The 14,896-nt window shown below is 40.6% G+C and overlaps 1 protein-coding gene across 1 annotated transcript; it reads left to right on the top strand.

Moving 5' to 3' along the window:
• Positions 1 to 4,245: 4,245 nt before the first annotated feature.
• On the top strand, positions 4,246 to 6,623 carry LOC110715167. The gene is made up of 5 exons (XM_021893734.1): positions 4,246 to 4,684; positions 4,795 to 5,135; positions 5,187 to 5,772; positions 5,917 to 5,957; positions 6,009 to 6,623. The coding sequence occupies exons 1-5, from the start codon at positions 4,246 to 4,248 to the stop codon at positions 6,621 to 6,623; spliced, it is 2,022 nt and encodes a 673-aa protein (XP_021749426.1).
• Positions 6,624 to 14,896: the final 8,273 nt, after the last annotated feature.

Below are 14,896 nucleotides of genomic sequence, written 5' to 3'. Positions count from 1 at the left end.
AGTTAATCATGACACATGTCATGATATAATTGGTGAATTTATCTTAATTCATAAAAATTAAAAAAAAAACAATTTTTTTTTTAAAAAAAAAACCCAAAATTTTCCCCGCCACCCCCACCACCGCCAAACCTTAGCCCCACCCTTATCTCGCCGGAAAACAGCCGGCCACCACCTTAACCACCACGGCCACCCAGAACTCACACCCTAACCTCCCCCAAAATTCGAGCCACCCTAACCCCTCTCCCATTAAAACCGACCACCCCAACCCCCTCTCCCATGAAAAACCGACCACCCTAATCCCCAAATCGACCACCCTAACCCCCTCCCCTATAAAATCCGACCATCCCTTGCAAAATTCAACCACCCCCTCTCCCATGAATTAATTTGTGTAAAGTTTGTTTTTTTGTTGTTGAAATTGGATTAAAACCCTTGTAAATGGCTAATTTTTGGTGTTACGGGTTTCAGCAAAAGGGGATGCGATTTCAGGTGGTGGTCGAGGTGGAGAAAGAGTCGGGACAGGGTAGGGGTTGAGGGTCGGTTTAGGGTCGAGGTGGAGAAAGGGTCGAGACAAGGTAGGGATTAGGGTTCGGTTTAGGGTCACCGGCGATTAGGATTTGACTGTGGGTAGCGTTGCGCGCAGGGGAAGGGGATTGGGATTTAACCACCACCTTGTGTGGGTGGTTTTGGGGGTCGGCGGTGGGTCAGGTGGGGCGCTAAAGTGTCGCCCGACCGATTTTTGGTGGTTAAGGTGGTGGCCGGCCGTTTTCCGGCGAGATAAGGGTGGGGCTAGGGTTTGGCGGTGGTGGGGGGTGGCTGGGAAAATATTGGGGTTTTTTTTTTTTTTTTTTTTTTTTTTTTTGTTTTTTTTTAAATTTTTTTTTTGTTTTTTTAATTTTTATGAATTAAGATAAATTGACCAATTATATCATGACATGTGTCATGATTAACCCCTAATAACTAACGGAGTTAACGACCGTTGGTCATTAATGACACTCGGTGAATTTTTAAAAAACTGGGTGGCATTTGGTGAATTCTGAATAGTCCGATGGCATTTGGTGAATTTTAAAATTACTAAGTGGCATTTGGTGAAATAGCCGTTAATTAAAAGCTGAAATTTCATTAATAAAATAAAATTATATTATTGATGGAATTTTAATAAAGCTGAAACAAATTAACTTTAAATAAAAAATATAAACTAAGTCTAATAATTGGAAACTAAGCAATGCTCCTTATCTTCCATTTCTTTCCTTAGCCCTTTTCCAATTTTTGTCTGCCTCCTCCTCCTCATCCATAACCTTAGCTAGTAGGCATCCTTTAGAGGACCTACATTCAATCTTAGAGTAGATAGTTTCCCCTTCAGCTAGGACTCCATGCTTCTTTTCTACCCAAGCTTTTTTCTCTGGGGTGTCAGCTTTCCTCTTTCCCTTATCTTTTGTAGTATTTTCTTCCTAGGCATTGCAGGTGTTTTGAATTCAATTCTTTCACCTAAGCGTTCCCTAATAGGAACCACCTTGTCACCTAGACGACTCTTCACATTAGTCTTACCCTGATTTTTCTTTAAGTCCTTTGAAGGTTTCTTCAGCAGCTACTTCTTCACATCATTGGGTAAGGAAGGAGGAACCTTTTGGGTAATTACTTCCCATAAAGGTCTAGCACTCCAATAAGCATCAAATCTGTCTACTTCCTGGGAGACAGGGAACTCGTAGGGAGGACGAAGATCTCCGGAAGGAATATTCTGAAGTAAGCCGCATTGTCTTTTTACCCTGCAGGGATAGTAATAATTCATACGGGACAAACTTGGAAGACGGCAGAAAGGTTGCTTGTTGACACCAACCATCCTTTCCATTTTCCACCACGGGACGACCCACTTGATAGCAAAATTGCGAGATTCGAAGACCCTCTTCCACTCGTGGCGCCTAATCTTAGAGAAGCGTTTCTTCCTCCTCACGAAGCAATTCGGAGTGTACTTCTCAATGTTGTCCGGAGGGCTAATTAATTCTAGCCTTTCCATTAGCCACATCTGTAAAAAAATTGCAATGCAAATAAATTATTATTACTATACAAAAATATATTTTTTGATTTCTGTAATTAAAAGTATTATTTTTCTACCTGTAATAAAATTGGAGAACCTCGAAAAGGTGCTTTTGGGTTCCTTTTCAATTCATCAAGACTAATCATGGTCTCTCCAACTATCAATGGCATTGGATTTCTCCCTGATTTAATTTGTTTTAGTATGGTGGCTATAATTGATTGACCCTCATTATTTTTACCACTAGTAAGAAAAAATTGATTAAGCATACAAAATAAGAAAGCCCTTCTTCTATATATATGAAAAGATTCGGAGTAAGGTTTATCAAAATAATGGCGAGCAAATTCTTTCAAATTAACTATGTTGCCATCTACTATTTTTGATAGATCCCTTTCTTTTAAATTGAAGAAACGTTCAAAATCCTTGTAATAATATGCATCTATTCAAGGGATTACTATGGTCTATTGCAGGAAAACCTAAAATAGCACCAAATTCTTCCGGAAAAGGGCTAATTTCATCATACCCTTTTGTAAAACAATGAGTATCAACATCCCAATATTCTAGAGCGATATGAGAAAAATCTAAATCAAGATCTACCCCTTTGATACCATAAATTCCCCCCAAGTGGAACACATCTAATTCTTTTCTTTCTTTGGCATTAAGAGACCGACACCATTCATGGGTGTATTGGGTAAAAGTTTTGGTGACTAGAGACAAGATATTATTTTTCTAAAGCTGAGAATTATTTTATTTGCTGAAATTATGAAAAGAATCGGCTGGGCAAGGGGTTATTTATGCACGAAATCGGAGCAGTTTTAATCTGGGAAGGATACCGAGTCAGCGCTATTTGGCGCCAGACGCTAAGTGTAGCGCCTGGCGCTACACCAATACGTGTGGCGCCAGCTGGCGCCAATTTTCCTCGTCGAACGCGCTTTCTAAAACCGCATTTTTTTTACCTTAATTCGAGTCTGCTAATGACTTTACGGCTTCCTTATCTTTTTATAACCATCTTTTTATTCCTTTTTTTAATTAATATAGCTATTATATTAATTTTTTGGGATTTTATTTAGATTAATTTCCAAGATTATTATAAACCCAACATTTTATTTGACTTTTCCTTTTTTCATTTTTTCTTTTTGTGGGAGAAAGTCGGATACCCTCCATCAATAATAAAAATGACGAGGTTTGACTTTCGTTGACTTTCTCTCTTCTCTCTCTTCTCCATGGTTCTTCATCTTTGATCGGTTTCTTCATCAATTTTGGATTTCGATGGCTAAGAAGAAGAAGCAGAACACTTCTACACCTCAAGTAGTACAACAGAAGAATACTCATGAATCTTTAGACACAATTTTGCAGAATTTGAGGAATTGAGGCACTTCATTTGTTCCTAGTCCGATTTAGGAGGTGGATGAACTGGTTACTCCGGCGCCGGCATTGGTGCATCCAGCATGTGGTGCTATTCCTAGAAGAGATGCTGAGACCATTTCTCTATTTGTTGAAGCAACTGCTAGGCCAGATTCGAGGATTTCTAATGGAACAGTACCTAGGGTTTCTGGGTTTAATGTTCCATTGGTTACTTGAAGATCTGAGCATTGATCTGAGCCGACAGTTCCTGCTCATCATTCTATACCTTCCCCGGAGCAGAACGCACATAAACATGGTGAGGATCGAGCTGTTCCCTTCTCTGGAAAACTGGCTGCTAAAGGAGATCCTTTGTCCTTTGTTGCTCCGATAGTTCAGGATGGGAAGCAAGTTGCTCAATTGCAAGAATCCGAGCTTGATGCAGGTAATAAAAAGTGGTCTAATGCTTTAGTTTTCTACGTAGTTGGCTATTACCCTACTATTGCTGCTGTTCTTCGTTTTATTGCCCAACAATGGAGTGATATGCAGACACTAGATGTTTATTGGCATGATGATGGGTAGTTTATCATTAATCTGTGTTCTAGTGATGATAAAGATACTATACTTTGTTCTGGTCCTCATATGTTCCTTGGAAAACCAGCAATAGTTAAGCCTTGGTGTCTTAAATTTGATTTTTAATGCTGAAATTCTGAGAACTGTTCCTCTCTGGGTTAAGTTTCCTAATCTCCCACTTAATTGTTTGGGATCTGAAGCTCTTAGCCGTATTGGCAGTTTGCTTGGAGCGCCAATTTGTGCTGATGAGTGTACTACTAGACAACTTAGAGTGTCTTTGGCTAGGGTCCTGATTGAAATTGATGAACTCTGTCCTGGTTGAGAGTCCTTCAAAGGAACTATTGGAGCTCAAGGTAGTGTATGAGTGGGCTCCACCTTTCTGCTCTAAGTGCAACAAGGTTGGTCATGATTGCTCTACTAAACCTGCTCCTGCTAAGCCTAAGCAGGTTCATAAGCAGCCAGCTCCTGTTTCTCCTAAGCAAAAGCAGGCCTGGGTTCCTAAGCCTAGCCAAGCTCTTGCTCCTGTTGTTGATGTTGATGCTTCTGTTCATGGGCAGTCTGTCATTACTCCACAGGTTCATACTTCTCAAAACTCAGATGAGGGGTGGAGAATAGTTGGAAGGAAGACAAAAAGCCAGCAAACTAGAGTTCATCAGCCTGCCTCTACCTCTAATGCTTTTGTTGCTTTATTTGCAAATGAGATGGATGGTGCAGGTGGTTTCACTATAAATCCAAGCGAGGGTGAGGTTAATCCCCCTTTGGTGTCATGATTTAGTCTATTTGGAATGTCAGGGGCCTGAATGACCCTGACAAAGTTGCCTCTGTAAAGAGGTTGCTTCATTCCCATTCAGTTGATGTTATTGGCCTTCTTGAAACAAAAGTTAAATCAAAAAATGTTTTCAGTTATCAAAAGAAGTTTGGCTCTTCTCGGCTTTGGGTGTGCAATTATGATCATTCTCCTAAAGGGAGGATTTGGCTTGGTTGGAATGCAGATAGAGTAACTGTCAATGTCTTGAAGATTCATGAGCAGTTTATACATTGTTGTGTCCTTTCTAAGGATCTTTCTACTCAAATTCATCTCACTGTTATTTATGGGCTTCATTCTATTCATGATAGGCTTCCTATGTGGGAAGGGATTAGGAACATCTCTATTCAGCATTCTCCTTGGCTTTGTGCTGGTGACTTTAACTCTGTTCTTCATACTTCAGATAAGCTTCATGGTACTGATGTTACTGATTATTAGACTAGAGATTTCCAGAGTTTGGTTGATGATTTGGACCTCACTGAGTTCAAGAGCAAAGGGGCCTTCTACTCTTGGTCAAATAAGGCTCACACTGGTCCTAGAACTCTTTCTAGGATTGATAGAGTCTTTGGTAACCAAGCTTGGCTGGCCTCTCATGGGCATGTTGAGACTGTCTATATCTCCCCTTCTTTATCTGATCACAGTCTAGTTCTGTTGGATATTTGTTCTGCTCCTGCTGGGAGAGGTAGACCTTTCAGGTTTCTAAACTGTATTGCTGATCATCCTGATTTCCTTGATACTGTTTCTCAGGCTTGGGGTTCTGGTAGTTCTGTTTGGCAGAAGCTTAATTCTGTGAAGTCTAGTATCAAGTCTCTTAATAGCAAGCAGTTTGGCAACATTGAGGAGAAGATTGATCAAGCTAATGTTGAGCTTGCTGGAATTCAGAACTTAATGGCTCAGAATCCTGATGATTTAGATTTATATGCTAAAGAATCTGATGCTATTAAGGTTGTCAAACACTGGAATGATATTCAGGAAAGCATCTTCAAACAAAAATATAGGATCAACTGGATTAAACTTGGAGATGGCAATTCTCATTTTTTTTTCTCAGTGATGAAGAATAGACAAGCAAGGAATAGAATTGACTCCATCTTTGACTCTAACTAGGTTTTTCTTAAGGATCCGGATGCTATTTATCATGAAGTTATCTCCTTCTATAAGTCTCTTTTAGGGACTCAGGCTCCTTGGCTTCCCGCTGTTGACCTTGTTACTGTGAGGAGGGGTAAATAGCTTAGCTTTGTTTCTCAGAGTTATCTCATTCAGCCTATTTCTCATGCTGAAATTGATGCTGCCCTTAAGGGAATTGATAACACTAAAGCTCCTGGTATTGATGGCTTTAACTCCTTTTTCTTTAAGAGAGCTTGGCATATTGTGAAATATGATATTTATGCTAGTGTTAATGATTTCTTTACTAAAGCGACCTTGCCTAAGCAATGGAATTGCACAACTATCACTCTTGTTCCTAAAATCCCTAATGTTTCCCATGTTAAGGATTTTAGACCTATAGTTTGTTGCACTGTGGTTTATAAGCTCATTTCTAAGGTCATAACTGCTAGACTTGCTGCTATCATTGGTGAGGTCATTGATGATTCCCAAGCAGATTTCATTCCAGGCAAGCACATTGGTGACAATATCCTTCTTGCAACTGAATTGATCAAAGGCTATGATCACAAATTTATCTCACCTAGATGCATGGTTAAGGTGGATTTGAAGAAAGCCTATGATTCAGTTAAGTGGGGATTCTTGATTACTGTTATGCAGGAGCTTGGTTTCCTTAGAGATTTGTTAGCTGGATTTGGACTTGTCTTACTTCTGTCTCTTATTCTATTCTTATTAATGGCTTTCCTTCCCCTCCTTTTGAAGCTAAGAAAGGTTTAAGACAAGTGACCCTATGTCTCCCTTTCTTTTTGCTATTGGTATGGAATACCTTTCTAGGTGCCTTGATGAGCTTAGGTTAACTCCTGATTTTAACTTTCATCCTAGATGTGAAAAGTTAAACCTAACTCACATGATGTTTGCTGATGGTCTATTGATGTTTTCTAGAGCTGATAGTGTTTCTGTTAACCATCTCTTCCAAGCTTTCTTAAAATTCTCTGGTGCTTCCAGGCTTTCTACTAATCTTAATAAAAGTGAAGTCTATTTTGGAGGAGTTTCTGTTGATGTTCAGACAGAGCTGAGAGAGCTTCTTGGTGTTTCTCAAGGTTCTATTCCGTTTAGGTATCTTGGGGTCCCTCTCTCTTCCAAGAAGCTTACTATTACTCAGTGTAGACCTTTGGTGGAGAAGGTGACTGCTAGAATCCAAGGGTGGATGGCTAAACACTTGTCCTATGCTGGGAGGCTTCAGTTGATGAAGAGTGTGTTGTTTGGTATTCAGACATATTGGGCTCAAATTTTTATCTTGCCAAACAAAATTCTGAAAGAGATCAAGGCTAGATTCAGATGCTTTCTTTGGACTGGATCCTCTGCCTCTGCTAAGAAATCTTTGGTTGCTTGGAATTATGTCTGTCTTCCTAAAGTCTGTGGTGGCTGGAACTTGCTTTCTCTTCCTGAGTGGAATAAAGCAGCTGTCACTAAGTTACTTTGGGATATTGCTCAGAAGGCTGATAATCTTTGGGTTAAGTGGGTCCATATCTATTATTTCAAGCATAAAGATTGTTGGACCACTCCTACCCCTGCTAAATGCTCTTGGTTTTTGAAGAAGATTATGAGTTGTCGAGATATTGTGAATGATCAAGGGGGATGGGATGGTTTCATACAGGGCAACAAGATGAAAATCAAGAAGCTTTATGCTGCTAATAGGCCTCAAGTTCATAAGGTTCCTTGGAAGAGGGTCATTTGTCATAACTTAGCAACTCCTAAAAGTGTATTTATCTTGTGGCTAGCTTAGTGGGACAGGCTTGTCACTAAGGATAGGTTTCTTGTGCTTGAATAGCAATGAAAGTGTTCAACACTTATTCTTTGATTGTGAGTACTCTAGACAGGTTTGGAACAAGGTGTTGAGTACCTTACATGCTTCCAAGCATGTTCAGCAGTTTGGTGATGAGATTGAATGGTTGAAGAAAATCAGCAGAAGTTCCAGATTGAAAAACAAAGTGATCCATGTAGCCTTCACTGAAACAGTATATGGTATTTGGATTTAGAGGAATGCAGTTTTGTTCAATGGTTGTTGCAAGCCTGTTGATGTCCTAGTTAGGGATATTGTCTTCCATTCAGCCTGTAGAATCCCAGCGGGAAGCAAATACTTGATTGCTTAGTCGGTTTATCAGGGAGCTGCTTCTGCTGTTCTGTTTTTCTGCTGCTATTGCTGGTTTTTGTTGCTGAATTCTGATTTCTGCCTGGTATGTTGCTGATTTCTGAATTCTGTTTTTTGAATTCTGAAGGCTGTTGTTGATTTTTGTTGCTGTTGCTGTATTTTTGTTGCTGTTGCTGAATTCTGTGATGCTGCTGGTTTCTGCTGTTGTTGCTGTTGTCTGTTGTCGTTGCTGAAATCTACTGCTGTTGCTGAATTCTGTTGTTGTTGCTTACTGTTGTTCTGCTGTGCTGTTGTTGTTCTGGTCAGCAAGTCAGCTGAATCTGATTCTATTGCTGAATCTGATTTTGTTGCTGAATCTGTTGCTGTTTTCTGTTGCTGAAATCTGCTGCTGTTGCTGGTTTTTGTGGCTGTTGTTGGCCGATGTTCTTCTATTGCTGGTCTTTGATGTAGTTGCTGGTCTGTTTTTCTGTTATTGCTGGTTTTTAGGTCAGCACTTTGTTCTGGTGCTTAGCTTGGTTGTTTTCTCTGAACTGGTGTTTTACCTTATGTTGTCTAGTCTTGCTGCTTTTGCAGCTGAGTCTAGGTGGAGGTTTTCTTTTTTTACAGTCTGCATGAGTGGTGTTTCTTGCTTGCAGGTTTATCCTTCTCTGTGTTTGTTTTGTGTTCCTGGGCTTAGTTTCAAAAACCCTTCCTAGAAGGTGGCTGGAAGCTTGAGCTCAGGTTGTTCTTATCTCTTTCTCTTGAACCCTTCCTAGAAGGTGGAAGGAGATTGAGCTTGAACTGTTTGGTGGTTGGTTGGCCTGTTTTTTCAGGTCTTGTGGAGTTTGGTGTTTGTTATAACTTAGCTCTTGTAAGTTGTAACTTTTCCTTTTGGTAATAAAATTTCTCATATTTTCCAAAAAAAAAAATAATAATAAAAATGACGGAATTTTTGCGCAAAATTACTTGTCACACTTTCCTGCACACACAAACATGCACATAATAATGATAATAATAAAAAATGAAAAAACATGATAAATAAAATAAACTCATAATAGTATGTATATACAAAATATGTCTAAAAAATGAGTCTAACTAAAAGGCAAAGTTCTATACAAAGTCAAATAAATAATAAAAAGCACAGGTATAAACTACGACGCCCGGGGAGGTAAACCCATCATCGCATAAAACTCCGCCGTACGAGGAGTAACCTCTCCACCTACTCCAGCTCCAGCTCCAGTATCAGCTCCAGTCTCCGTAGGAGGAGGAAAACTAAACGTAGGACCAGTCCACCCAAGATCAACCTGAGGTTGAGGCTGCGGAGGCTACTGCGATGACGAGCCAACCTCGTACATCCCACAACCTCTAAGAGCCGAGGTAGCCTCTCCCTAGCCTACCGGCGCACCATGAGCACCCTCAGAGGAGGAACTTGAGCCCTCTTCCACATCAGTACGGGCAGCCTCATAACGACCACCCTTACCTCCTGAAGTAGTGCGGCGACGTCTCGAGCTAGACCTCGCCGGATCCCTCCGCACCTCAGGTCTCGTGCAGGTACGAGAAGGAATGGGCTGACCCTGCAAAAGGAATTAAAATCAGAAACAAGGCAAAATCGAAGCGGTAATGCAAAACATATGAAATAAAGACTACTTCCTGAACGGCGTCATCCCGACGGCAAGTAGCCACGTTCCTCATCCGGATAAGCTTGCTCCGGAAGGCATCTATACATCGTGCCATCGCCGAAACCACCTCGCGCGAGAACTGTCAAAGAAATAAGTTAGTAAACATGCATGATATATGGACGAAAGTTGCAAATAAATAGGCTTACCCTAGTCTGGTGGCGAGGAATTGACAGCTCCACGAAGTGCTCGTCCTTAGGGGCCGGAGGAATCATCTCCTCAATTGGCCCAAATGTCCCCTGGTAATGGATAGACATACGGGGTGGCACGAACTGAGCATCATCGTCCTGATAAAGCAAAAACAAAGTCAATGAAGCGTCACTTGGGGGCTACTTAACGAAAGATAAAAGCTGAAAAATCGTACCGCCACATCCTCAGCCGGTACAGGAATTGGAGCTAACAAAGGCAGTAGCTCCTCCGCATAGCATCGCCCAGAGATCGTGTAAGATCGCCAAGGGATACCAGCTCCCTCTGACATGCTCAACAACCTCGCGGCGTTAAACATGTGATGTGGTGGAGGAGCAGTAACGACAAAAATATCAGAGGAATGTTGTCTAGCAACCCTCTCTCCAAGGTATGCAGTCGCTCCATAAGTCCCCCAAAAATAGCGACGCTCAGCAGAATACTGTGCGGCTAACCTAGGGACTGCCAGGCCGACCCACGGTCGGTACAACACCTCAGGCTTCTACAAAGAGCATCAATCAGGCGAGAGTCTATCTAAAGCATCACAAAACGGCAAATAAGAGAAGAATCATACCGCGATGATCTAGTCTCGGACATACGCAGTGGACATCCCCACACGGAGGCTGCCCTAGGAAGCACTGACTGGAAACCTGCGCGGCGATGGTCTCGCTAGTGCAGCAGAAGGGAAGTACTCATAGAACCAGATCTACAAGGAGTTAAAATTTGAAAGGAATGGTGTCCTTCGAATAAGTGTATTATTCTGATAGCTGGTTCAGAATTATTAGAAAGCTAATATATTCAGTAAGCTCAAGTGATCGGAATGCCTGGGTGGAGGCCGCTTCTGATCAATAATATTAATATAATTAATATTACAGCTTAATCTTGACTGATCCCTTCGGGTCACACCCAAGCAAAATATACGAACCGACTCGACGAATTAATTCGGAAGAAATTAATTCGTCGCCCGAGTGTTAAATATTTACACGTCGGTAATTTGAGCTTGGAGCGTCGAAACTGATCGTCGGAAGTCGAGTAAAAAATAATAAAAAGACGAGACGCGCAAAATAATAATAAATCGACCATATTTCCAAAATACCCCTAGCATCGGAATGCCCCGAGCATCTGAATGCTAGGGGCAAAAATATCCAAGCATAGGTGGATAGCAAGCGCACCAAGCCGAGCCTAGCATGGCTGGCTAGGTGTGTATTAGCGCACCGTGTTAGCAGCCACGCACAGCAACAACTAGCAACCGCGTGCACGTGGTGCGTGCATCAGCTAGCTGCCGCAAGCTAGGCATGCTAGCAGCGCACGCACTAGCAACCACGCACAGCAGCAAGCCCGCACCAAGTGCATGGCTTGCGCGCACAGCAGTAGCCCGCATCTTGGTGCAGGGCTAGGCTCGGGCTGGGCTCGTGGTTGTGCTTGTGGTTGGGCCATAGGGCCGGTCACTATGGGGAAGCTTGAGGAATATGGGAGCAAGTAGGTAAGGACATGTGGCACAAGAAGAGTATTGAGTGGGGAGCAAGTATGGTCCCCTACTCTCCATGTGGTCCTCACCAACCCATTTCACATGGTAATGCCACTTATAGATTTATTATTAATTTGAAATTTTAATTTAATTTAGCTTTAAATTAATTTGTGGAATTTCATGATCCCACATTGATGGGATAGAAATTCCCACTCATACTTTCCTCTATAAATACCAACCTTGGGATTTAGAGTAAAGTGCTTGAGTGGGAGTTAGAAAGAGCATTCCATATTTTGGGAAAAACTCTTAAACTCCATTAAAACTTGGGTTTTGGTCGGACCTTGCTAACTCCAAGGTAGCGAACCTAAAAAGTCGTGTTCGTTCTTTGTGGGTGGATACCGTTGGAGGCACGACATTTGCGGTGCTCAAGGCTTTCAAGTAAGAGCCCGTTTTAAGAGGGCGAAGCTCGCTTCAAGGGTATGATTCGTTCTTCCTTTTTCTTGTGTTTATTTATTTATGCTTTATAGTTTTATTAACTACGAGTGGTTCCTTGGGTCGGGGTTGTTTCCGCGGTGAGTCGGACTCACCAAACCCCAATAGCGGTATCGGAGCCCCGCTCGTTTATTTTTATAATCATGTTTTTCAAGGTTTACTTTGGCTTATTTTTCTGGTTTAAGTTGCCAATTAGATTAATAGCTCGGTTTTATTTATTTTAATCCCGTTTTTAAGGTCGAATTTGGCCCAAAACCCATATTTTCGCCCAAAAATAGTGAATTTTGGGTGGAAAAGGTGTTCTGGAAAGGTTTTTCCCCTTCGACCTTGTGATTTTAGCCAAATTCTGACCAGAAATGCCTTTTTCGAGGGATTTTTTCGTTTTTGACGAAAATTTTTAAGTCTTTTCTAATCTTGAAATTAATGGCATAACTTGTTGATTATGTGGTTGATTATTTGCATTATTTTCTGCTTTTTAAAGTCCCCTTAAAGCACACTTACTTGGTAGTATTTGATGCTTAAAGGTTTATTTGTTTTCCCATAATTGCAAACTAATTGCTTTTTAGTGTGAATTTTTTTGTTTTGAGGCTTCCTAAGTGTTAAAGATTCAATCTTTATTTGTGATAAGTGATTGAAACTTTAAAAACCACTAAATTCCATGTTATTTTGTATTAAACTTTGTTGTTTTAATCATTTTGAGTTGATTGGAAACATAAAGTTTCAATTTTTGTGATAGAAATTTGGTTATCCTCATGTTGGAAGATATAATTTTCAAGGATTCACAAAATTTAGATGTTGGAATTTTCATTTTTGAACATTAAAGTTCATATTTTTCCAACTTCCCCTTACTTTGTCAAATTCTCAAGTTTAATTTAAATTGATTAAATTAAAAGTGAGAAATTGCCTCAACTTTGTTATTGCACCAAGCTAAACCAATTTAATTAAGAATGGTTCTTGGAATTATTTTGGTTATTTACACTTTGAAATTTTATTAAGTTAGACTTGTTTAAAATTTTTATTTTTTTTCTCATTAAGTTAGTTCTAAAATTAATTTAGAATTAATTAATTATGTCTCGCGAAATGGGATCAAATCCCGAGGCCATGGCACGCAAAATGAGGCAAAGAACCACCCTTGGCTAGCCAGGCTGCATAGCAGCCCGCATGTGGCTGCCAAGGTGGCTGCCTCGCCTTGCGTGGGGCCACACGCGCGGCAGCAGCACATGGACGCAGCATCCACGCACCAGCAGCCATGGCTGTGCGTGCGCGTGCGTGTGGCAGTGGCAGCAACCCATGGCTGCTTGCCGCGGGCCGTGTGTGCGGAGTTTTTTGTGTGTGCATATGCTTGGTGCGGTGAGGTGAATAGCCGTAGTATGCTTGGTTTGCATGAGCCGCGATTATTCGAGTTTCCTTGCAAAACGCTTAAAGCGAAAGCCACTTGAAATGCGGTTGGCTTAATATTGCTTATTTTGCCGTTTTATTTATTTTAATTAATTTTTTTCATTTTAATTAAAATTTTGGGAGGCTAGGCCTCGGTTTTGAGCGGCATTGGCAAAATTTTATTTTGACAAGTTTGGGTGCTACCGACTTAATTAATTGGATTAATTAAGTGAAATGCGGAATTTAGTGGGAGCTTCAATTAATTAATGACGTCAATTACATAATCGGTTAAACAACTTTGACTAGTTTTAATTAGGCGTGTTAATCGGATTAACCACCTAGATTAGTTACTAGTGCGCGCGTTGTTTAAATGCATTTTACTTGTTTGATATTGTAAATTACATGGGCCATTCACAAATAGTGAATGGATGAATGGAATGTATATTCTCTCTCACAGGTTTTATGAAATGGCAACTAGTGGGACCCGATTAGGATAGAAAATATGGACTACGTGCCGTTATGTATTTTTCTAAATCTAAATACGGTCTACGCACCGTTAAGTATTTTTGTACCTTAATATTTAGATTATTCCTAGTCGTAGACACTAGTATTTGCATAGTTTGGTTAAGTCTTGAAGACGGCGTATCTTGGAAGACAAAGCCTTGAATTGCAAATGAAGACCTTTTGAAGATTTGAAGAATTTAAGGGGTTATGCTAGTTGCCAATATGCATCTATAATTTCGCTTTATATTTTATGCTTATATACATGTGAATTGTTTGTTAGATGCATTTTTAGGTTTTCTTTATGTTGCGATGATTAGTTAAGTTCACTTAAATCAACCAACATAGAAATCCTAGGTCCCTAATAATATTGAGTCAAACTTGCCTTTCCAAAACAACACTTACCAACCGAACGAGGGTGATGGTAGGCTACGCCAAAGCGAGGTGCCATCACTTCTCCAAGGCTCATAAGGCACACCGGGTGTGCACGTTGGTTTTGGTTTAACTCATCGGTATGAGTGAGGAGTCCTCACATACCGTGGCAAAAGAGATACATCGTCAAAGATGCATTAGATGCGACGATTGTCTAACCAAGAGTGGCTTAGAGCCATTAGCAAGGCAATGCTTACCCTAGAAGATTGAGTGTTAAGACAAGCCAAAGCATTCTTAACCACTCTTTGTTTCTTTAGATCTTGGAATCGCCTTATTTTCACAAAATAGGGACAATTTTACGTGTAAATAAGACGTTAAATAAGTATTGAAAATTTTCATGAATAAAATTTAATCTTATTTAAGTAATTTTGAATGGTTTTTCATTAAAATTCTTTCAATTGTAGAATCATGTCTTCAACCTCAAACAACCAGTTTTCATTACGCTCAATTCTCGACAAGGAGAAGTTGAGTGGTACAAATTTCCTTGATTGGAAAAGGAATTTGCGCATCGTTCTTATTCAAGAACATAAAGAGTATGTCCTTGATGAGGAAATGCCCGAGGCTCCCAATGAGGAGGTAACTCAAGCAGCCCTTAACCGATGGCAAGTAGCCGATCGGGATGTCAAGTGCGTAATGCTAGCCATTATGTCTTCTGAACTTCAGAAAACCTTCTTCGAGAAGGAATCGGCCTATGAGATCATTTATGAGTTACAGAATATGTTTTAAGAACAAGCTCGAACTAAAAGGTTTGAAACCCACAGGCAGATCCTTGAGACTAAGCTCAAGAAAG

The sequence above is a fragment of the Chenopodium quinoa genome, unplaced genomic scaffold (genome assembly GCF_001683475.1).
Source record: "Chenopodium quinoa cultivar QQ74 unplaced genomic scaffold, ASM168347v1, whole genome shotgun sequence".
In the NCBI taxonomy this organism is placed as follows: Eukaryota; Viridiplantae; Streptophyta; class Magnoliopsida; order Caryophyllales; family Amaranthaceae; genus Chenopodium; species Chenopodium quinoa.
This window is presented reverse-complemented; position numbering and strand designations above follow the sequence as displayed.